The 25,711-nt window shown below is 46.1% G+C and overlaps 1 protein-coding gene across 1 annotated transcript in view; it reads right to left on the bottom strand.

The window, feature by feature from the left end:
* Window positions 1-19,366: 19,366 nt before the first annotated feature.
* Window positions 19,367-25,711, bottom strand: part of NTN3 (netrin 3) — an 88,185-nt gene continuing 81,840 nt past the window's right edge. Inside the window, exon 7 of the mRNA XM_088470370.1 lies at window positions 19,367-23,768. Coding sequence (XP_088326496.1) covers window positions 23,440-23,768 — 329 coding nt within the window. The 3' untranslated portion in view covers window positions 19,367-23,439. The remainder of the gene's footprint in view (window positions 23,769-25,711) is intronic.

Here is a 25,711-nt window from a genome sequence, read left to right as displayed (position 1 = left end):
GTGTTTTTTTTCATTGCAGGTGTATGCGGAAGGTGGATTTTTCACGATTTTTTTAACTTCACTTTATCAACTTTTAAATATACTGGCCCCCATTTTCAAGTACCCCAAATTTGCTGGGATTTGTAAATTTCTGCAAAAAAACCTCCTGAATACTATTCTGCACCACTTATACAAAAACACTATTTAGCAGCTATTGAACACGTTTAAAAACACCAAATATCTTCAGCAAGCCAAATCGGGGGTAACCATAGCTAACCCCCATGTCAGAGCATCTTTTGGGGGTTGTCAGGCTGATTTCCCCAAATCTGTCAGGACTTTCCGCTTGTTTAAGTTTCGCTGGGTCCCGTTTTCGCGTACTTTCAAATCGAATACGGGGATACGCGGCCACGCGCGCAATACTTTTCCGCCTGCAAAACACGCGATGTAGGCGAAAAGTCCCCTCAAATTGAATACGGGCCAAAGTTGGGATTGTTTAGGGGAATATAGCTTTATGTATTAAATGTGAATACTATTAATTTAATGTACTTTCTGCAGTTCGGGCAGGGCTGTAACTAGGGGTGGGCAAGCAGTGCCATCGATCAGGCCTCAGGGGCGGCACCGCTGCTACCTCACAGCACCTGCGTTTGGCTTGAAAGGTGTCCTGAGGCCAGTAGCATTGCCCGGAATGTCCAAAGGACGTACCCTTCAGCCAATTGAGCATCCTAAGGACGCTCCAGGAATTGCTCTACTTCCTGCTGTCAGTGCCCTGCCCCCTTGGCATGATATCATGTGTTTGGGGGGCAGGGTCAGCACAGAGCCCTATTATGGCGCTGAGGGTGGGAGGCCATATTAAATATTGGTGGTACTGAATTAATGTTAGACTGGTTACTGGGAGAGAAGTCAGGCAGTGCCACAATTTTCCAGGATCTAGAGCAGTGGTGTCAAACTCGGGCCCTCCAGCTGCTGTGAGACTACATATCCCAGCATGCCCTGCCACAGTTTTAGCATGCCCTAATAGCAAAACTCTGGCAGTGCATTCTGGGATGTGTAGTTCCAGTGCAGCTAAAGGGCCTGAGTTTGACACCACTAATCTAGATAAAGCAGCAGCTGAGCTTAATACAGGAGCAGCATCGGTGAGTGAAAACAGCAAGGACAGGTAGGAGAGAGCGGGACCATCTGCCTACAGTCCTTATTCTGGAGGGACAGTCCCGATTTTGGTTGACTGTGCCACCAAGTGTATCCTGCTTCGCCCTGTTCTGCTCGTAAAGGTATAGCTGCATGCACACTAACAGTAGTGCACATAGCACTGGCTGTGTATTTGACAACGGGTTATCGCTGGCGGTAAATTTATATAGAGTAAAACACAAACAAACCCTTTCCCTGGCAAAAACACCCATTTTTTTCCAACAAAAAGGCTTTTTGTCCTTCGTTTTATTAGACTTTCTACTCTTTATCTAAAACCGTGTTTAAGGATGGGCCACTCATTGGCCAGTAGTGTGTTTGTGCCGCCCAGGCCAGAACTTGCCTGCCAGCCACTGCTTGGCCGCCTCCAACCTAAAAACGTTCTAACGCCCCTGCTGCCTCACAGCACTGAAGTCATGAGCTCCATTCCGGACCATGGCCCTATCTGCGTGTAGTGTGTATGCTTGTTTCCACATGTTGGCGTACATTTCTTCCTGGTGTTTAGATTTCTTACCATACCCAACGACACGTGCTAGTAATTTAATTGGCTTCTGACAATAAAATAGTTTCTATGTATGTGCATGCTGTAGGGAATACAGGGAATGATTCATCAGTGGACAGTATTGCAAAGCTGCACGCAAGCAGCTTTTCAATTCCGTCCTTGCAATTATGGTAATGCAGCAGGAGGCGTCAAGCCTCCTGCATGCATTAATGCGCTGAGCTGCGTCCATTGAACCATGGGGTCACGCAGGACGGCCATCGCAGATGAGGTAGAGTGGCCAGGAAATCTCCGTCAGCTGACGGAGATCCTGGTCTCTTCTCTTCCCCCTAACACCGGTGACACGCCTCACAGCTCAGTTTTGTAAAACGGAGGTCATCACTGCCCCCTCTCCCCGCCCTCAAACGGCAGCAGACTGTCAATAACTGACAGTCAGCTGCTGCTCTGCGTGCAATCACGCAAGACGCTTTCAGCAGGGAACCTGCGTGCACTGCTGAATTAGTGCCATAGACTGTAAGCTCCATTGTTGCAGAGACTGCACTGCGTAACTTGTGTGCACTATTTCAATGTTACTAAATAAAAAACAAAAAAGTACACAAGTCAGAGGGCGCCTATACTATGTTTGTTTCAAGTAACATACATTGTAATTTTAAATATATTTAATAACCCGCTTTGACACTAGCAGAAAAGTAGTGGATAAAGTAATTTTTTTGAAGCAGCTGAATAGGTTTTGTGACACAGTCGGGATAGGGGTCCTTCTCCTGGGGTAGATGGACAACCTCTTTACACAACAGCAGCCGTAGAAGCAGGACACAAGTCTGGGGTTCTCGTACAAACTGGTCGGCGCCAGTCTTTATTGTGCCAAATGAATATAACAAATCATAAACCAAAATTCTAGCCCATCTGTTCAATAACTAATCAGTAGGTACCCTCGCTACCAGGACGGTAGGGCCTACTGCCCACACCGTCAACAACAGCACGTGCACAGTACTTACAGGGTTGTCATAACAATATCTCTGGACATGCTAGCCTGCATGCCTACTTCCCCAGGTGTGAGACACTCAGGTACAACTGAACACAGCTTATATCAGCCAGTTCCAGCTGTAAGCCCTAATGAGCCTGCTACCAGGCTGAAAGGCCCAAAACCTGGAGTGGCGTATGGTTTGACCCCTCCCTCTCCTCACATCCACACCCCCAGGACCCAAACCGGCTTTTCCAAAAGCCAATACTCTGGTCTGCTTACAAAACAGACTTCTCCTGTGGGTTTTTAGAACACATAGGCCAAAAACCTAGGACAAATGTACCTGCCATTGACCACTTTACCAGTGCTTCTATCACATATCCCCCCCCTTTGTTTCGACCTGTGGGGCGGAACATCCGCATCCCCCAAACAATGGACACGTGACAAAGCATCTGCATTGGCCAGATGGATTCCTGGCCTGTGTTCTACCGTAAATGTAAAGGTTTGTAATGCCAAGAACCATCTCGTTATTCTCGCATTACTGTCCTTGTTTTCTTACATCCACTTCAGAGGGGCATGGTCAGTGATCAATCTGAACTTTCTTCCCACCAAGTAGTACCTGAGAGTCTCTAACGCCCACTTTACGGCCAATGCTTCTTTCTCAACTGTAGCATAGTTTCTTTCATGTACATTTAATTTCCGACTTATGAAGAAAATCGGGTGTTCTTCACCCTCTTTGCTTTGGGACAGGACCGCTCCGATGCCTACATCTGACACATTGGTTTGTACAGCAAACTCTCTGTCAAAATCAGGGGTCATCAGAACTGGTTGGGTACATAACGCTTTTTTTAACTCCTGGAAAGCCTTCTCTGCTTCAGGACCCCATTCCACCATGACTTTCTGTTCGCCTTTGGCATGGTCAGTCAGTGGGACTGCAATGGTGGCAAAATTGGGTATTAACCTCCTATAATACCCAGTGATCCCTAAGAAGGCTCTCATCTGCTTTTTATTCAGGGGTCGTGGCCAGTTTTGGATTGCCTCAATCTTATTGAGCAGTGGCTTTATCAAACCTCTGCCAATGGTGTACCCAAGATATTTTACTTCTTCCATCCCCAGACAACACTTTTTTGGGTTGGCTGTTAAACCTGCCTTATAGATGGAGACCAACACTGCTTGTACTCTGGGCAAGTGAGACTGCCAATCAGGACTATGAATGACCACATCATCCAGTTAAGCAGCAGCATACTGTCTATGGGGCCTTAGAATTCTATCCATTCTTTGAAAGGTAGCAGGTGCCCCATGTAGCTCAAAGGGCAACATCTTGTATTGAAACAACCCCTTTGGTGCAGAAAACGCTGTCTTTTCCTTGGCGTTCTCAGTTAACGGCACTTGCCAATACCCTTTGGTTAAGTCAAGAGTAGTTAAATATCTGGCTGTCCCCAGCCTTTCAATTAGTTCGTCCACCCTAGGCATAGGGTAGGCATCGAACTTTGACACACTGTTCAATTTCCGGAAGTCATTGCAGAATCGCACACTCCCATCGGGTTTTGGAATGAGCACAATGGGACTTAACCACTCACTATGCGATTCTTCAATTACACCCAACTGTAAAATGTTTTGAATTTCCTTCGACACTGATTCTCTTTGGGCTTCTGGTAACCTATAGGGTTTTAGGTTAACCTTAACCCCTGGGTCAGTGATTATGTCATGTTTGATGACCATGGTTTTCCCTGGTAGGTCAGAATACAGCACCCTATTTCTGATCAGACATTCCTTAACTTCCTGCTGTTGACTGGCTGACAGGGTTTTTGCCACTGTCACTTCGGGTACTATGGGCCCTGGGTTTACTGGAGGGGCTCGGACGGCTGACAGTGCTGCTCTATCCTTAAAGGGTTTTATAAGATTTACATGGTATATCTGTTCTGGCTTTCTTTTCCCCGGCTGGTAAACTTTATAATTAATCTGCCCCACTTTTTCTAAGATTTCAAAGGGTCCTTGCCATTTAGCCAAAAGTTTAGTTTCTACTGTGGGAACCAACACCAATACTCTGTCCCCAGGAGTAAAGTTGCGTAAGCGAGCATTGCGGTTGTATACCCTCTGCTATGCCTGTTGGGCCTGTTCCAAGTGCTCTTACTAACGGCACCACAGCAGCAATTCTTTCTTGCATTTGAGAAATATGCTCAATAACTGTTTTATACGGACTGGACTGCCCCTCCCATGTCTCTTTGGCAATGTCAAGTAACCCCCTTGGATGTCTCCCGTACAATAAATCAAAAGGGGAAAACCCTGTGGAGGATTGGGGAACCTCTCTTATGGCCAACAGCAAATAAGGTAACAAGTAATCCCAATTTCTACCATCTTTGGTCACTACTTTCCTTAGCATGTGTTTTAAAGTTTTATTAAACCTCTCCACTAACCCATTGGTCTGGGTATGGTACACAGAGGTTCTTAACTGGTCAATTTGAAACAGGTGGCATAACTCCTTCATGATTTTTTACATAAATGGAGTACCTTGGTCAGTCAGGATCTCCTTAGGTATACCCAACCTGCTAAAGACATGGACTAATTCTCTAGCAATGGTCTTGGTTGATGTATTGCGTAATGGTATCGCTTCCGGGTACCTGGTAGCGTAATCCATTATCATCAGAATATATTGATGGCCCCACCAAATCCATAGCTATTCTTTCAAACGGAACCTCAATAATGAGTAACGGAACCAGAGGACTTTTGAAATGTGGCCTTGGAGCATGATACTGATATTCAGAGCAGGATGCGCAATAGTTAGATTCCTCTTTATGGACCCCAGGCCAAAAAAACCTCTGCACAATTCGCTCAGTGGTTTTCTTTACCCCTAGGTAGCCTGCCGTTATATGACCATAGGCCAGATCTAACACTGTTCTTCTGTATGCTTTGGGAACTATTAATTGCTCCACAATATCTTGCCCCTTCTTAGTCACCTGATACAACAAATCCTGACATACCGCCATGTGAGGATATGACAAAGGACTATCGGGATCTATGGGTTTACCATTGATCACCTTGACATTCTCCCTGGCTTTTACCAGAGTAGGGTCATTTAACTGCTCCACGGCACAGACCTCTCTTCTGACCTCTAAATCAGGCAGACGATCAACTGGCTCAACAACACTACCTACCTCACTGGGAGGCACATCACTTGGCGAGCCACCATCACGCTCCGCATTCTCTAGATAGCTAATCATACTAGAAAAAGGAAATATCTCTGACTCTGCTACTACATCAGTAACCCTCTGAAACGAGTCAGGGTGATTTACCTCTGTGCAAAATCGGTTTTCCCACAACTTCTAGAAGTGAGCAAAGTCTCTCCCCAACATTGCATCATACATTAAGCCATGTACCAAACCCACAGAGACTATCGCGGAACCACATGATGTCTCGATATTCACTTCTGCAGTAATATAATAGCAAGTGTCCCCATGTATGCAGGTCACACCAACAGTGTTCCCCTTACGCTTCAAGGGGTTCACCAGCTCCGCTTTCACCAGGCTACCAGAATCTAACAGAGCTTCTACACGTTTGCCTTCTACAGTAAGTACACACATGTGCTTATCAGTCTCAGTCTGCCGGTCGGCAGTACAGGCTGGCTGTGCAAAGAAAGACCCCCTGCGGTATACACGAGCAGTATCACATTGCATAGGTTCAGAGGTAAGTGGACAATTAGCTGCAATATGGCCGAAGCCACCACATCGGAAACACTGAATCACATTATAATCTAGTCTTTTACGGGAAAGGAACTATCCTGGCCTGGCTGGTCTGTCTCCAGGTTCCTCACCCTCAATCTTAGGTACATTCCATCGCCCAGCACCCTTCTCCCTTGGAACAGTCTTACCAGTGCTGATGGCAATTCGCCGTTGCGCCATCGGGGCTCGGTGGGGCAGACTCAACAGTTCATCAGCCGCCACGTACCTCTCCACCAGTTCGACTAGCTGGTCTGCGGACTTAGGGTCTGCATGGCTCACCCACTTGCGCAGAGATGCAGGTAGCGATCGTAGATACCGGTCCATCACGACTCTTTCCACAATCTGTGGTCCTGTCAGCATCTCGGGCTGTAGCCATTTTGTGGTTAGATGGACGAGGTCATACATCTGTGAGCGTGGAGGTTTTTCCATTTGGAACTCCCAGCAGTGGACTCGTTGGGCCCAAACAAATGAGGTGACTCCCAAGTGGGTTAGGATCTCCCGTTTTAACTTTGAATAGTCCTTGGCATCATCCAGGCATAAATCATTGTAGGCCTTTTATGATTCTCCAAACAGGAAGGGTGCCACAAGAATTGGCCACTGTTCCTTGGGCCAACTCTCCCTTTCCGCGGTTCTCTCAAAGGCCGTAAGATACGCCTCCACGTCATCACTCGGGGTCATCTTCTGCAAAAACTGACTGGCTCGTATAGAGCGAGTGTAGGTTGGACGGTCAGTGGAAGCATCTCCAGTCCGGGCTACCAAGTGTTGTACTACCTCTTTTAAGGCCTGGCGGGTTTCCTCGATGGCGACTTGTTGCCCCTGGGCTGTCTCCAAGGCAAACAGTTGCACATTGGTGGATTCCTGCTGAGCTCTGGTAGCTTCCTGCTGCAGTTTGTTAGTTTCCTGCTGAGCTGCCGTAGCTTGGAGCAAGGCTTTAACAATGTCCTCCATTTTGTCCTGGGGTGTAGGTTGGAAGTAGAATCTGGCTTCCCTAAGCATCTGCGGACTCCACCTCTATGGAATTCAAAGGACACAACTTTATATCCACACTGAAGAATTGGTGTCTGTCCCTTTAAATTTTAAACCAAATTTTTTCCTTGCTGCAATTTCAGTGTGTGATTGCCTGCATTCTCCACCACTTGTGACACAGTCGGGATTGGGGTCCCTCTCCTGGGGTAGATGGACTCCCTCTTTACACACACAGCAGCCGTAGAAGCAGGACACAAGTCTGGGGTTCTCGTACAAACTGGTCGGCACCAGTCTTTATTGTGCCAAATGAATATAACAAGTCATAAACCAAAATTCTAGCCCGTCTGGGCAATAACTAAACACTAGGTACCCTCACTACCAGGACGGTAGGGCCTACTGCCCACACCATCAACAACAGCACGTGCACAGTACTTACAGGGTTGTCATAACAATATCTCTGGACATGCTAGCCTGCATGCCTACTTCCCCAGGTGTGAGACACTCAGCTACAACTGAACACAGCTTATATCAGCCAGTTCCAGCTGTAAGCCCTAATGAGCCTGCTACCAGGCTGAAAGGCCCAAAACCTGGAGTGGCCGGTGGATGGAGCCCTCCCTCTCCTCACATCCACACCCCCAGGACCAAAACCGGCTTTTTCAAAAGCCGATACTCTGGTCTGCTTACAAAACAGACTTCTCCTGGGGTTTTTTAGAACACATAAGCCAAAAACCTAGGACAAATGTACCTGCCATTGACCGCTTTTCCAGTGCTTCTATCACAGTTTATACTGGCTCACAAAATCTATAATGCCATCAAACACGCTAAAGATACAGCCTCACCTACCCTTTGTCAGGTTGCAACCTTGGATCGTCCATTACTCACCTCAGCGCCGGCTTCCCCTGATCTCTAGAGTGGTCAGATGCCAGGTGTGGCGGCGAGCGACGCACTGAGGATTATACCTGGGGTCTGCTAGGACATCCATGTTCTCACTCCATGATGTGGTTTCTGGGTTACCGTCATGGACGCAGCCATGACAGTCTGTTTTCACCTGACTAACCCTTTACCCAATGGTAGCGTTGGTTGCGGTCAGCTGACAGTGTCCTCCAATAGACTGCTACCTTAGGGTATATAACTGGGCTCTGGACAACAGGAAGTTGCCCGAACAATGTCGACACTTCCAGTGTTAACTTGCTGTTGCAGCGTTCCAGGTTCCAAGCTTCGTTCCTTCTAGTGACTTGTTCCTAATGTTTTCCAATGTGTGTATACAATTTATTATAAGTCATCTTCTGTGCTAGCTCCATGGCTGAATCCTCAGCATGTGTACTGAGTTCATCATTCAAGTACCTGGTCGTGATACCATTCTCCTGTGCTGCGTCTGAGGCCACAGTGTGTGTACTGAGGGCCTGATTCAGAGCTGAACGCTCTGACCAGAGCGCTCGCTCTGAATCAGGGCCCTCCTCCATGAAAATGGAGCGGCCTCCTGGCCGCTCGCATAGCTGTGGGTGACCACCCACAGCATATGCGAGCGGCCAAAAAGATGGACCATCGCGACCATCAGACTTGCGACGGAGACCCTGCGGTAGGGTCTCCCTGCCACAAGCCCTGGAGTGATTTTGGCTCTATCAGAGCCAAAATCACTCCCACTGACATCACTAGTGATGTGAGTGGGGCCGGCTTCAGACGGCAGGCGTTCCCATGGGAACGCCTCCATCTGGCAGGCACGCCCCCGGCACGCCCACCAAAGGGGGCGTGCTGTCAATCAACATCGACAGCACGCCCCCTTTGGTGCGAGACCCGGAGCGATGGAAAGCCCGTCGCTCCCCGGGTCTCGCGCATGCGCAGTGGGGAACATCGACCCGCTTGCGAGCGTACTGCCACTCGCGATCGGGTCTGAATGACCCCCTGAGTTCATCATTCAAGTACCATCTCGTGATACCATTCTCCTGTGCTGTGTCTGAGGCCACAGTGTGTGTACTGAGTTCATTATTCAAGTATCCGCTCATTATACCATCTCCTGTGCCAGCAATGCAACTGAAACCACTAAGGTGTTCTCTGTACATCACTTCAGTACAATCCTCCAATATCTGTCACCTGTGCTTGCCCTGTGATAGTGTTCTTACATTTTTTCAAACTTGTGCCGGATACCTGATCAAAGGGCCGCGACCTGCCTACTGGGTGCAGCTTAAGCCCAAATCCTGCTTGGAGGGGTCAGTGGTGAACACCTCCCAGTAAATTAGACTCCGGTACTGGTGGATGAGGAAGACACTAATCCAGGCCCCTCGCACCCTGTTCCCTCCTCAACCTGGGTCCACGTCTTCTAATCTCATGGCGGAAATCATCTAAGCCAGAGCGTGACACTCTTATGCAAATGTCTTCAAAAGGAGAAGATGCTTTAGTCATTCCTGAGTTTAGTCCATTGCATAATTGTTAGTGTACAGTACCAATATACATAATGCAGTCGCAAAAATGGCCAAGATAGCTGATAGTAATCTGACTGATCACGATCGTGTTGCGAATGTAATTGAGTAGGCACGTAAGGTGTAATGCTGTGTAAAATCACTTTTAAAACACTGCTGCATCAGTCTTAGGGGTTTAGCATAAATGGGTGTGTTTTTAGTGTTTACGACCAATGGTAAGCAATCATCATTATCAATGTTACACTTATCCAAGGTCAGAGCACACGCTACCCACCAGGAGGCTTTTCCACAGCTATTTTACTCACTTTGCATTGCAGAGCTTGGTTATTTCCGTAATTAAACAGCCCCCATAGAAATTTATGGTGCATGCTTTTGCGATGGAAGACAGGGGATCGCAGAAGTTATCTCCAATATCTGCTGCGGATCACCGTACATAGATCCAGGGGATACTTAATATTTGCAGGTACACTCCAGGAACACGATGGTGTAAATGCCTGAACCGTAGAAATGTGACAGGGCACATATGTGTGTGCCCACTTTTCTGGTAATGCAATATGCCCAGGCATAGGCAACCTGTACCACAAGGAGGCATTCAGTGGGGTTTTAAGTGGCACCCATGGGGTCAGTTTCTTTCCTAATATGCACGCTGTGCTGCTTCTCTCCTCCTGCTCCAACTCCTTTCCTCACAAAGTAGACCATTTTAGGAGCAATAGGCCCTCTCCAAACTGGAGAACTCAAGTGTGTCCTGCATACCCAGTGAAGCCTGGGCCTCTGGTGAGTGAACTCTGCCACAGTTAGGCCCTCTAACAGCCGAATGTTAACAGCAGAAAATTCAGAAGCATGTCTCCAGGATACAAATGATCAACTTAACCTAAACAAACTAGCTTAAATAATGTAAGGATCTATTACTCTTGTAACTGTTTGTATATGCTGTAATGGTTGTGGCTTCTAATTTTGAATGTTTGTCACCTGAAGCGTTGCCCTATGCTAACTACCATAATACTTATATTGCGTTATGCCACACTGGTGCCGTCCCAGAGAGAAATTCGCAAGAAAAACTGTCTGGTTTCCTGAGTATAGGAATTCTTCATGTAAGCCCTCATGCAGTTATAGAATAGGCTGATTTTAGTTTTTCATATTTCTTCTTTAGACATTGTACTCAGTATTGGTATATTCAGTGTAACCTGGACCTAACAACAGCTGACAAGTCAGTTATTATTAGAGCCAGGTTAGGTGAATCTACCAATGCTGATAATCAGGAGAGGTCGGCAACCTGAGGTTCCCTACACTCAGGGAAATCACTACTATCTCAGCCCAGGATTTCCTTCAATCAGTGCATAAGACCAGGCTTTCCCTTGGAGGTGTACGCAGTGCTCATGTGATTGGGCGGCCAGGAACTGACAGAACCTGCTCTTGGCCACATCAGTGGAAACCACGGCTGTCACTGACAGTCTGATTCCCATATATGTGGCTGCACTGCAGTGTACGAGTGCCATATCTATTTCACGTTGATTAACACTGACTACTGTTCTAAATCAGTAGCACTCTGTTCACTGTTTAACTGGCGAATCTCTCCTAAATAAAACTCTTTGATGTGGCACAGTGTCCAGGAACACAAGCCCATGTTAGCACCAAAAAAAAATGCCCCACAAATGCCACATATTAACTATTCCCTAGATTTTTCAACAATATGAGCTTTACTTAAGATGCCGCGGGGCTATGTAGTATTGATTAGGATAAACATAACTCAGTTCAGCAAAGCCGTACTATCAGTGCTCTGCTTTGTTGTCTGACATTCATATCAAATATTGGTGGTTTGCCCACCAGCAAAATGCAAAGGCCTCGCAGTCCTCTAGTACAGTTATGCTCTCCATCATAACACAACCAACACTGCCATATTTCTTCCATAATGTATCATTCATATCTGAAAAGAAACACCCAAAATAACAGAACTAAAATCTAAAATGCCTCTAGAGGAACCAGTTTGTAAAGACGCTCTACTAAACCTTTATAGCTAGTTGACAGTTTCTGGTTATGAAATCCTGACATAAATTCAGTATGTTGCCTATTTATTATTGTTGACTAGGAAAACATCTTATTAGATTTTATGGGGCCTATACATCAGCAACCAGTTGGGGTAAATCTGCGTTTTGCAGATGATTGTGTAAATAATTTGTATGGGATTCACCAATTGCTGATTCCATCCAAATAAGTAATCGGAATCGGTGAATCAGGTTGGCCAACATGTTGGATACCACCAACCAATCGCGGCTGTAGATTGCTAGTGTATGGTAACAATCAGCCGATTTGCAGACCGTTATTAGCATTTTACTAGTGAAATGGGCACTTTAATGATTCACAGATATGATCTTTGGATGAAAATGATCTGCAAATCACTGAAATATATTGGAAATGTATGGGTGCATATTGGGGGATAGGAGAATTGTTAAATAGGGAGGAAAAATGCAGACTCTATTAATCTTTTTTAGTGATTGGTGATGTATGGGTCCCATTGCTTTATTAGTCTGAGGGGGAAAAAACCGAGAGATAATTCTATGTTTAAGTTCAAATAATAATTAAGGATAAATGCTATTTTAACAGCATGTACTTTTTGAAACTGAATTTAAAGAACTAACTGTGTTAGGAAAGCCCCTTATGTAGGATTACACTGAGCAGCATAAACAGCCAGCCAGGTTGGAATTCTCATTGGTTTAAGATGTAAATGAACTTCCAGCTCACCCAGCATAAACTGGCCAGACACACTGTAATATCAAAACTAGCGTTATGTGACCCATTTATCCTATTCCACGTTTTAAATGCGGTTTGGATATGATATTATTGTCTTAATTCACAAAGTGAAAATGTAGAGCTGGAAGCAGAGTGATAGCTTACAAGGGAGCAAAGCTGGAAAAAGAGGCGCCCCAGGTGTTTCACAATTCAAGAATCGCAATCTAAATACATTGGGCCTGATTCAGACTTGTATAACGCTTAGCTCTGCAGACTTGTACAACTCTATTAGTGTACAACTCCGAATCAGGTCTATTATTTGCATCCAAATTACATCAATAATTACCTCTAATATTACATTCATACCCTCGCACACACACACACTACAGAAACAGTATAAAGCCATACAGCCAGAACTCAGTGATCACCATACAATAAACACAGCCTTCAGTGACCGCTATACTGTACAGAGCCTTCAGTGACCGCTATACTGTACAGAGCCTTCAGTAACCGCTATACAGTACAGAGCCTTCAGTGACTGCTATACTGTACAGAGCCTTCAGTGACCGCTATACTGTACAGAGCCTTCAGTAACCGCTATACAGTACAGAGCCTTCAGTGACTGCTATACTGTACAGAGCCTTCAGTGACTGCTATACTGTACAGAGCCTTCAGTGACCGCTATACTGTACAGAGCCTTCAGTAACCGCTATACAGTACAGAGCCTTCAGTGACTGCTATACAGTACAGAGCCTTCAGTGACTGCTATACTGTACAGAGCCTACAGTAACCGCTATACAGTACAGAGCCTTCAGTGACCACTATGCAGTACAGAGCCTCCAGTGACCGCTATGCAGTAGAGCCTTCAGTGACTGCTATACAGTACAGAGCCTTCAGTGACTGCTGTACAGAGCCTTCAGTGACTGCTATACTGTACAGAGCCTTCAATGACTACTATGCAGTACAGAGCTTTCAGTGACTGCTATATAGTACAGAGCCTTCAGTGACCACTGTACAGAGCCGTCAGTGACCGCTATACAGTACAGAGCCTTCAGTGACCACTATGCAGTATAGAGTATACTGTAGCTACAGTACAGAGCCTCCAACAATGATCGCTATACAGTACAGAGCCTCCACCGACCGATATGCAGTACAGAGCATCCAGTGACCACTATGCAGTACAGGGCATGTGGTGACCGCCATACAGTACCCACAACATCGCAGTGACTGTCATACAGTACACACAGTATTGCAGTGACCGCCATTCAGTACGCACAACATTGCAGTGGCCGCCATACACTACTTGGAGCAGTTTTGAGACCGCTATTCAGTTTGGGAAGCATTTTTATGATGGTCATACACAGTGCTTAAAGTGGTCCTAGAGAAGTGGTGGAACTCACCGCCCCCCCTCGGTGCAATGTCAATAAAGGGACAGCAGCGTGGTCTAAAAAGAAAGGGGCGTGGTCACATAATAGTATTCCCGATACAAATTATGCCACATAGTAGCACATTCTTGATTCACATTACACCACATACTAGTGTCTTATTCATGTATGACACACAGCAGTGCCGCTTTTACACAGTTCCCACATTTGTGCCCCTTATACACAATGCCCACAGTAGTAGTGCCTGTTATACAATGGCCACAGCTATAGTGCCCCTTACATATAATGCCCACTGTACTGGTGCCCCTTACACATAATGCACACTGTAGTGGTGCCCCTTATGCAGTGCCATCAGTGGTGGTGCCCCTTATGCAGTGCCCCCAGTAGTGGTAGTGCCCCTTATGCAAGCCCACAGTAGTGATAGTGTATTTTATGCAGTGCCCACAGTAGTGGTAGTACCCCTTATGTAGTGCCCACAGTAATACCCCTTGAGTAATGCCCCAATAGTAATGTCACCTGAGTAATGCCCCCTAGTAGTAGTGCCCCCTGAGTAGTGTCCCCAGTAGTAACGCCTCCTGTAGTTGTGCCCCCTGAGTAATGCCCCCTTCACCTTAATTAACCCCAATAAAAGCATTAAACCCTTCACCTTAACAATAATAGGGGTCTTTTCATCATTATCACTTAATTTCTACAAAAGTAGGTGAAAATTAACATTTTCACCTACTTTTGTAGAAATTAAGTGTCAGGGTTGTTCATTATAAAGGTAATGATGGAAGATATGACAGATATATCCTGCTTACCTTTCAGCCCCAATCTGGCCCGCTGTCCCCATACACTAGTATGAGGACCCAAATTCATTAAGCTTCAAAAATACAAAATCTCCAGAGTTTGACAGAGGGAACCTTCGCCATCTTTAGATGGCTCCTATTCCTAGGTTGCGAAGATGGATCATTTTGGATCCCTCAGCTCCCGATCGGCTCTTTCCAGTGGATGCCGGTTTCTTTGTACACAGGCGTGAACCCAAGTTCATGCGCCAGGTCCCGTGCGACTTGGCAGCGGCGAGCGTCTTACTCATTCCAATGTGCAACTTATTCGCACTATTGGCCAGATTCGTATTTGTATGCAAATACGATGGTTCTGGGTCTGCACAGATGCAGGACCCGTTGTGCGCATGTGCGGGATGGGTCCTGCGTGATTGCTCACACTCCCCCTTAGCAGCAGCACGATTGACATGCTGCGTCGTTCGGAGATTCTACAAACCGGGGACGTGACGCCCTCATTTTGTAGGAATGCCAAGCCCAGGGTCTGCGTCAGCGGGCACAGACTTCCTAGTGCTGGCAGAGGGGTTCCGACGGCCAGGCTGAGTAATGGTCGTGATGGTGATGCACTGGGATCGCAGATGCATGCTAGAGGCGTCCTTTTCCTACAGATACCTCCTGCTGCATTTGCATTTCACTTGTACAGTGTTGCACAGACACTTCCTTGCAGCTGTGCAAAACCGTACAAATCAGAATCAGGCCCTATAACAGCTGGAAGTGACAAAACTATGTAGCCAGACCGCACTGATCAATTTGGGTTCCGGACTATAGGTAGACAGTAATTAGATAGACAATGTCTAGATAGACACCAGATGTTAGACAGCCAATAGTTAGATAGGGACAAAAGGTCGACAGGGACAAAAGTCAGAGACACTAAAGTTCGACATGTAAAAAGGTCGACAGGTACAAAAGTTTGACATGAAAATGGTTGACACATTTTTTTTGGGGGGGGGGTTAGGCACTTACTGGAGGGTTAGGGTTAGGCACTTGCCCCCACAGTTAGGGTTAGGCACCAGGGAGGAGGGTTAGGATTAGGCACAAAGGGGAGGTTTAAGGTTAGGGTGAAGATTAGGGCTAAAAAATAAATAAAAATGTGTCGACCATTTTTGTGTCGACCATTTTCATATCGAACTTTTGACCCTTTCGACCTTTTGTACCTGTCAACCTTTTTACATGTCGAACTTTAGTGTGTCTGACTTTTGTCCCTGTCGACCTTTTGTCCCTAACTATTGACTAACATCTGGTGTCTATCTAGACAGTGTCTATCTCTTATACCACACCCAATCAATTTGATGTGGAACATTTGCAGTTTGCACACTTGTGTGCGGTCGTGTCTGAATCTGTATACGAAATGCTACCATGCAGCGGGTGCGACTTTCACTCACGCCAAGTTCCGTTGTGCTTCAGTTGTGACTCTGTAAATGCTTAAACCTATTTCCTGTGCAGTTAAAGTTGCAGCCCAATATCTCTAGCATAGACTGAGTGATGTTTTGTTGTGTCTGCTATGCGAATAAGATGCAAAACTGAAAGAAAATACCATATGCTACACAGCTCAGCTCAGTTTCCCCGGGCATCTCATGCCGTATGGCGTATTGAGGCTGGTGTATGAGGACACATCTGTAAATAAGCCCCTATGTCTGACAAGGATACAATCAAAATCCAATGGATGTTTCAGTGGTATGTAGTAAAGAAGCCGGGCGTCGATATGCCGACCGCTGGCTCCCCGACTGTGAAATTCCGGCATGGGACTAATGATAGGCATCAAAATACCGACGCCTATTATTATCCAGATGCCAAAATCCTGACGCCCGGCATACCGGACGAAGGTAAGCCGGGCATTGGGACCTCTTAGCCGCGGGAGGGGGTTAGGTTTAGGGACTCCCGGGGGGACTTAGGGTTAGGCACCCCCCCTGGGAGGGTTAGGCTAGGGGAAGGTGGGGTAGGCACCCCCAGTGGGAGTTTACGGTTAGGCACCCCCCAACGGAAGGGTTAGGGTAAGGGGGTGTTAGGGTTAGGCTTTGGCACCCCTAAGGGAGGGTTGGTGGGGGGGGGAGAGGAGATGGTTAGAACTTACCTTAGTCAGGATTTTCAGCTTTCTGCCTTCCGGCGACTATAACATCTGCCGGGCTTACGTCCGGTGGCATGTCATACCTATTTCGTTTCAGGTATATTGGAAAATGCAGTTGGAAGTGGACTGATTATAACCTGAGTGCCGTCATTCTGCTGCCTCCCTAACTGGTCCCTGTGAAGCCAGCAGCGTCTAATGGACAGATTTTGACCGACTGGGTTGCTAAATAACTGGGGCACTGCTGCTTTTCCTCATAATATGTCAGTATGGTGGCACTGATCTAATGGAATCTATGCAAGATATTTAAATTGCTCTCAGTAGAAACAATGGCCCTCATTCAGAGCCACTCGCTATCGGCAGTACGCTCGTTCCGAGTGATGTTCGCACATCTGCGCATGCGTACGGTTTTTAGTACGCATGCGCGAACCAGTCAGTGCGGCCGAAAATCATTTGTACGCAATATAGCGAGTGCCTGCTATTTTGAGTGACAGAATGAGGTGTATGTGGGTGGTAACAGGGGAAGGTGCTTGAAAACGGGGAGTGGAGATCCGATCGCAGGCGTGCTTAAAGGTCAAAACGGGCGTTTTATGGGTGTGCATAATTAATATAGCAGCGTCAATGACCACGTCATTTGGTTTTTTTTAACTCAGAACTGCTCGCAAAATAGCGGTTGAAAAAACCAACCACAAGAATAGTTCATATCCTGTTCGATGTACTCGATTAATCTAATAAATAGCGGACATGACGTATGGTGCGAGCGGCCAGGGGGCGTTTTTCAGAAATAAAAGAGCGTATGTTTTGCTCGCTCGTTCAGACTTAGAGGTGTGAACAGACTGCAATGTGCGAACGGATCATTTGCATAGCCACCCCTTGTTTTTGAACGAACGAACGCAAATAGCGAACGGCTCTGAATGAGGGCCAATATGTCCGCTGTAACTCATTCAATGCAGATATATAGAAAAATAACAAACAATACAGAATATCTGTAATATTTATAATAACCCATCCTGTCTTCCCCAGCATATATACATATACATAGGGCCATGTTCTTTTGCATGTATGAAGAAGCAGTCATCCTGTGAGCAGCCACTTTCCATCCCTTGTAAGGGCCTGATTCAGAGATGTACATTCATCAGAGGATGAATGCACATCTCCGATGGTTAATGGTCAGCGCAGGACGGGTCCTGTGATCACGCTGGCAGATCCCCCAAGCCGCAGCATGATTGAGGTGCTGCAGCATTTGGGGGGTGGGGTGGTGGCGCGCATGGTCACCGTTCACGGCAACGGAGGCGTATCGTCTACATTTTCTGGGGGACTAGGCCAGGGTCCTCACACTTGACCAGGCACCGGCCAGGCTGTGGGAAGCTTCAGCTCCGCAGCCTGATCAAAGGAGCAACCATCTGTCGCGATGTTGATCCCAGCCTGTGACGTCTGACACCTTCTTCTGCATTTGCATCTGAGATGAACGGATTGGCACAGCCGCCGTTCTGCAAATACGTCCATCTCTGAATCAGGCCCTAAGTCAGGTGATCCGGCCACATGGTCCCGATGGTATGCAGTCGGGAAGCCGGCGGACGTAATCCCGACAGCCGGCTTCCCGACTGCTTTATCCCGGTGAGGGTTAAATGACAGGCGTCTAAATCTAGACTCCTGTCATTCTACCGACGCCGGGAGACCGGCGCCCGGCATCCCAATCGAAGTCACAAGGGGGGGTTAGGTTAGGGCTCCCGAGGGGACTTAGGGTTAGGCACCCCCCCCCCAGGAGGTTAGGGTTAGGCTAGGGGGAGGGAGGGTTAGGCACCCCCCCGGGAGGTTAGGGTTAGGCATCCCCCCGGGGGACTTAGGTTTAGGCTGCGGGGAAGAGTTTAGGCACTTAGAGGGGGGATTAGGGTTAGGCACTGGGGGGAAGGTTAGGGTTAGGCACCTCTAAGGAGGGTTAGGGGGGGAGGTTAGGTTAGTAAATACTTACCTGGGGACGATCAGGATTTTCACCCATGTCGGGCAGCCGCTGTCGGGATTCTAACCGCCAATCATACCAATTCCGGTCCCCATCACTCAGTGCTCACACCATGTGGGAGCATTGCGGCTTTAAAAGGACCGTTGCAAACTAGTGTTCTGCTGTTTTTTTATTTTTCCTGATTATCTGTCAGCTGGGTGGTGCTGTTTCATTGCATAAACATATAGAATATTACTAAATTGACCTCACCATAATAATAAGATAATGCGTACAGAATAAGCGGAGTCGTAATATTTAAGGAAACCTAAAAATAACAAACTTTCCCTTCTAAATCAATCATTGCCCATTTTCTTACATGTTGTCCAACCTTCCAACCTTTTCTGCACCTCGCTGTCCTTCTTCCACTCTTCTCTCAGCTTCTGCATCGCCTGTGTAACCCCTTGCCCCCCTCCTCACCGTGTTCTGCTTTTGGTCTAAATATATCAAATATTTTGACACATCCCATAACCATCTGTGAGCCAATTACACCAAAATTATGTTTTCAAAGATCATTTCCAGAATTATTTCTGACACACAAGGAGCACATTGCAAAACCACCGGGTCACATAAAAGCATTCTTTCCATGCTCAAAATTTGCTCGACACTTGATATATAAGAAATAACAAAAACATCCACTGAGTCAGGTAAATCTTTTTATTGAATGTGTTTCCGCGTCGGAAAAGGTGTTTACAAGGCGGGAGCCTGCTCCCTCGCCACAAAGAAGAGGAATTGAGGGTGTGGTGTTGGTGGATAATTACTTCATTAATCAGAAAGTCAAAAAGTTTGAAATTGAGTTGAAGCAAAATACTTTGGGCAGGTCGGAGAGGGGATCAACTGGGTGTGGATGGCAATCGGTAAGGCATCACAGAGGTGGATAGGCAGTAGTGACATTCACAATGAGTTGGGGGTGGGGCAGTCTCACCCGTTTATGGCGGGAGCTGCATTTTTTTTCATGGACCTATTCAGCTTTGCTCTTCTGCATTGCTCCCGTAATTAATAGTGACTGTATTCCCCACCGACTGAAGCATTACTTCCCATCGTTATTCAGCATGCTAGTTAGCCGTAAAAGGTGAAAATGGAAATTGTGCAAAAAAGTGCTATAAACCATAGCAGCCAATCAGATTATGGGGTCTAGTTACTAAGCAGTGTTAGGAGACAGAGTGTAAAGTGATAAGGTGCCAGCCAATCAGCTCCCAACTGTCGGCTGGCACCTTATCACTTTTCACTCTTACCCCTTTTACACCGGAGCTAAATCCCGGGTTATTGCAGGGTTAACCCGGGTAGCTCCTTGGTGTAAAAGGGGACAGGGTTGGATTCCCGGGTCGAGTGACCAGGCAATCCAACCCATGTAACTAGCAGGGTTTAATACGGGAGTAACCCGTGAAACCCTGCAGTGTGAATGATGTGCTCTGGGTCACGATTCCCTGGAGGGCGCCGCATACCAGTCGATTGGTCCAGCTTCAGTGGCGCTTGGAGATGACGTAATCTCCAAGCGTCCACTTCAACACCAGAAAAGCCGGGTGTGAACGGCGCCGACTAGGGAATATCCTGGGCCATCGCAGGCTAAATTTCGGATCTGATCTGGATTGTAACCCTGTTCCAACTCCGGGTCAGACCCGGAATTTAGGTGTAAAAGTGGTATCTGTCTCCTAACACTGCTTAGTAAATAAACCCCTGTGTTTTTCATTATTTTTTTTTTTTAAATGAAAGCATACATCTGATAGGTTGCTATGGTCATGCACCATTTTTGCACAGGTACTTTACTCAAATTGTGTTTAGGTGTAACCAGATCAGGTGCAAATACAGCTACAGTTTCACCCTGATTAACATTCTGTTTTGTACAACAGCACTAAGCAGTCTCAGGTTTGCTTCTGTGGCTGAACTGTGGCAGCTCAGATCCTTATAGTATATACTTCTCACACTGTTGTTGTTACCAGTACCCTGCTTCCTTTGCTGATATTTATATGCAATGTCGGAGGTTTGTTCACCAGTGGAAGGTCCTAGAAGAGACAAGTATATTTATACCCCCTGCATTTTCCTTTACTCAACTGACACTACCATGTTTCCAGATTTTTTTATCAACAATTATTAGGTCGTATCTGAATAAGATATGACCTAAGTAACTGTTTAGCACACTTGGTATATCACCCAGTACTTAAAAGGGCTAAAGAGGGACATTTATTTGTAGAAACGGAGACATTTTTACGTTATGAACATGCAGCCCTTTCTTTACACATTCACACCAACATTCACTTAAATACACTAACGGATGATATTAATTACATTGACTATAAAAACCATGATACTTACAGTAGTGGAGCTAGTTGATGTGTTTTGCCATCACACTTATACAATTATAAAACAAAGAGGGACAGTGAGATCTGCATCCAAGAGAGGAACTCCAAAATAGAGACAGTTGAACACATGCCCGTCATTCTTATTAACGGCTAACTCTGCGTTCCTCTTGTGAAAAGAGCAAGGGTGTGTAAACCAAGAGCAGCCAATTGAATATTAGCTTACATTGGTCTGACAATACTGGACTTCTAAAAGCTCCTGTCCGATTCGTTGCTACATGCCTTGCTCTTTATTCTTCAGCACTCACCTTTGAATACAAATATTTTGTAACCCATAGCAACCAATCAGATTATATTAACCTAGTGCGAGTTAGCACTAACATGTGAACATGTACTATAATCGTAGCATTGGAAAAAGGTGCTCCTATATCACACTTGCAATCGTTTTTCAAACTGCACTAGATAAATTACATCATCACTTAGGGCTGCATACATCATGAATGGACGCCTTAATTTCTCCAAAAGCAGGTGAAAATTAACATTTTCACCTACTTTTGTAGAAATTAAGGATCGGGGCTATTCATTATAAAGGTAATGCAGGAGATATCACTGATATATCCTGCTTACCTTTTAGGCCCGATCTGTCCTACAGTCCCCATACACTAGTATGGGGACCTAAATTCATCAAGCTCAGAAAATATAATATTTTGGGAGCTTGACTGCAGGATCCATTCGGATCTCTCTGCCCCTATCTGTCTCTTTCCGTCTGACGCCGGGGCTTTGTACACCTGCGTGAAGCCCAGTTCACGCAAGCGCACTAGCGAGTCAGTACACAAGTAGCAGTGAAAGAGCTCGAGGAGACAGCTGATTTTCATGTTAAGCTGTCTCTGCACCGGAGCAATGTTGAATTGCTCCGGTTAATATGTATCCACCGATGTTACTTGCAGCGAGCTGGATGCTTAATTGATGAATAGACCCCAGAATGTGGTTTCTAAGGGTTACAAAACCTTTTCCCTGTGCACCAGTTTTCATAAACACCTCGGCAGTCATTAGCAGTTGATTTGGGGACATTGAGAATGAAAGGACATAAAGAAACCAGCTGCGCGGACCAGAGATATCCTATACACACTAAACAGATAGAACATGTAAAACTCCACATGTATTACTACAAAACACACATTATATTAGTCGCCCTTTCACTGCTGAATTTGTGCAGCAATGAGCAGGTTCTGTCCGACACATAATAACATAAGATAATATACCAGCTTGTTTATACACTATTTTGCATATCAGAACAGTCCATATTTACACACTCAGAATGCATCAGAGTCCATAAATCAATAGATTTTGTTTTTCTTTGTTTTAAGTTGAAAGTGACAGCAGGTGCTGTGCTGTAACGTTTGGCAGAGGCTGGGTTACTGTACAATGCTCCGCAGGTCTTCATAGCTAGATAAAATCCATATAGGTACAAAGCATGATCTGCAAGTGAGATATCTGTCTTAATTGGTTATTAGATCAAAATGGAAGGAGAGGAGTAATTACCATTTATTTGGTCAGGATTTTTTTTCTCCACCCGATAAGAGTTGTGATTAGCAGCTGTAGTATCGGATGTTTTGTTTGTCTTCTGAATTGACATTTGTAAATTTGCATGTGGACCATACAGAGAGAGAGAGAGAACGTAGTAACACCTTGTGTCATCCTGCTGTATCAATAGGTCTATCAAACCCGTCTCTACTATACTTTTCCTGAAAGAATTGCGCGGAACTTCTCTGACCAATCAAACAATCACTGTCTGCTAGGGAAAAATTGGCAACTGGAAGACTCACTTGTAAGACAAGGTCTTATTGCGTATCAAAGAGCAGAGGTAACATGAATAATGGTGACTAGGCTGCAAGTGGATCTTTGGGCAGATAACATCTCTCACATGTCCAAGTTCAGTCATTGCTAAGAATTGGTTTTCCACTTACAAAATAAAATGAAAACCAGGCGGCATAAGAGTTCAAGACAGCGACGTGTGACACCAGGCCACAGTTTGAGAATGATTCTGGTCATTCTAAAATCTTTTTGCATTGTCTCTTAAGATGCTCTAGGCCTCATCAATGGAATATAAATCCAGGTATCAGTATCTAATATGCTTTGGGTTTAGTTGGCTGGCGGGTCATGGGTGGGATTCTCTCTTGGTGTGAGAATGGATATTTTAGACCTAATTATGGATTATTAATGAAACTCTAGCTCAAGCGAGTGACCCTTTACTAATAACTTTTGAGAAGAAGTCTCCTTCCACATTAGTGGACGTCAGTTGGGCTGTCGCCTTAGCTCCCCTGCGCTTATGTAGGCCTCCAAACTTCGGAGATGCCAGGATGTCCCTAGTCCCAAGCATTAGTTGTTGCGTATATACAGTATAAAACTAGTTATTCCTAGACAACCCTCATGGCTTCACGCATTTTCCCTTTTTCTCTTTGCGTTGTAGTTTCCTTAGGCGCCTGGTCCAAGCGTCTCTCCACTGGATGACCAGGCTGTTTTTGTCAGCTGTAAGTCCTGGCCTGTCTCCTTGTCCTTCACTGTTGCCCATTACCAGATACCTGCGGCTCAGGAGGATCTTTGGGCATTTGCAGGACAGATCTTTTTTGTGTATCCACAGTAGATTATCTCCACGTTTCACCCGATCATCTCGGCATTTGTAAACCGACAGGACGTTGATCGTAAACTTTGCCCATGATCCCACCATCTCCATCTCCAAAACATTCACCTGGACCACTGCAGAAGAAGATGGAGTATATCAGATAAGGAAAGAAAAACTAGAATTCTGCATTTTATTTAACCTCCAGTACAAGGCGGAAATCAATTAAATCTATCCTGAAAAGCTCACTTTTGACTTCGTATTCCTTGCTAAGAAAATACTTTATCAACCAAAAAACACTTTGTTGTGGTGAAAGGCGCAGTGTGGTCTACAACTGATTTGGGAATAATCAACTTCTATAGTCGATGGCAGCACAGATGGTGTAATGGTTAGCATTACTGCCTCACAGCACTGAGGTCATGGGTTCGATTCCCACCACGGCCCTACCTGTGCGGAGTTTGTATATTCTCCCTGTGCTTGTGTCGGTTTCCTCCGGGTACTCCGGTTTCCTCCCACACTCCAAAAATATACTGGTAGGTTAATTGGCTCCCAACACAAATTAACCCTAGTGTGTATGTGTGTGCATGTCATAGGGAATATAGGCCCTGATTCAGACCCACTCGCGAGCGGCTGTCCGCTCGCAAGTGGGTCGATGTTCTGCACTAAGCATGCGCACGACGGAGGGAGCTCCGTCGTGCGCATGCGCCAGACGCGTTGTGTCTGATCAAAGTGCTGTCGATGTTGATTGACAGCACGCCCCCTTTGGTGGGCGTGCCGGGGGCGTGCCTCCCTGACGGGGGCGTTCCTAAGGGAACGCCTCCCGTCAGAAGCCGGCCCACTGACATCACTAGTGATGTCAGTGGGAGTGATTTTGGCTCTGATAGAGCCAAAATCACTCCGGGCCTTGCGGTTGAAAACCTCAACACCAGGCTCCGGCTCGCAGTTTCGATGGTCGCGATGGTCAAGACCATCGCGGCCATCAGACTGCACGCTCGTATAGGCTGTGGGTGGTGACCCACAGCTATACGAGCGTCCAGGAGGACGCTCCATAGTTATGGAGGCTGGCCCTCATTCAGAGCGTGCGCTCTGCTCAGAGTGTACGGCTCTGAATGAGGGCCATAGATTGTAAGCTCCACTGGGGCAGGGACTGATGTGAATGGCCAAATAGTCTCTGTAAAGCGCTGTGGAATATGTGTGCGCTATATAAATAACTGGTAATAAATTAAAAAAAATAGTTATAGCTAGAGATAATAATGTGACTAGCACAGAAAGCATGCTTCTCTATAATGGTTTATGAGACAGCAGTATAAGGTCCCCAGTCAGTGTCCTAGGTCTCTCAAAGGGCGTAGTACTAGTACCTAATGCTACAGATGGACAGTGACACACGGGTTTATTAGCCAATCACCGGAATACATTTGGAATATTTCCAGCCATGACTTACAGATTGCTTTCATTCACATGATAGATAACAGCCTTGGTCCACCGTCCAATGGAGAATTTAGCATCCTAGGCACATAATGTCTCTTGTTTGGGCTGAGAGCAATACCAAGGACTGAGGTTATGGTAAAAGACCACTACCCCCCACTTCCAAAAAGCTCTATTTATCAGCAGGGGGTCTTTGTCTTGCTGACAGGGACAGCTTGGGGAGGCCTGCTCCAGTCTCTCTCGTCTCACAGAGCCATAACGCCTCCTCTATTCTCCGCACGCCAAGAGTCCCTGCCATACATCAATGTGTTGCTTCCCCTCCGCGCTCAGGATGAATGGTCACCGTGTCACACTGATTAGGGGCCATCAGTCTACGTCCAATGGCTGCACAGCCAGGTGATTATTAGCATCTCATTAGCATACGGTTCCCTCCCATGGATATTTGATTTTTTATTTTTTTTTGGAGGCGATGTCCTTTTTAACATTTCTGGCAGACAGAGAAAGGGAAAGGAATGAAAAGAAATGGAGAGGGAGAGGGAGCATGTGAAATAGAAAGAGGTGGAATGAGACCATCCCATGAATTGGATGGAGAGAGAGTATTCTCTTTTCTCACCCTAATGAGGATACAATCCTTTATTAGCTGGCATCTCCCCTC

The sequence above is a fragment of the Taudactylus pleione genome, unplaced genomic scaffold (genome assembly GCF_031769625.1).
Source record: "Taudactylus pleione unplaced genomic scaffold, aTauple2 ptg000098l, whole genome shotgun sequence".
NCBI classification, from domain to species: domain Eukaryota; kingdom Metazoa; phylum Chordata; class Amphibia; order Anura; family Myobatrachidae; genus Taudactylus; species Taudactylus pleione.
This window is presented reverse-complemented; position numbering and strand designations above follow the sequence as displayed.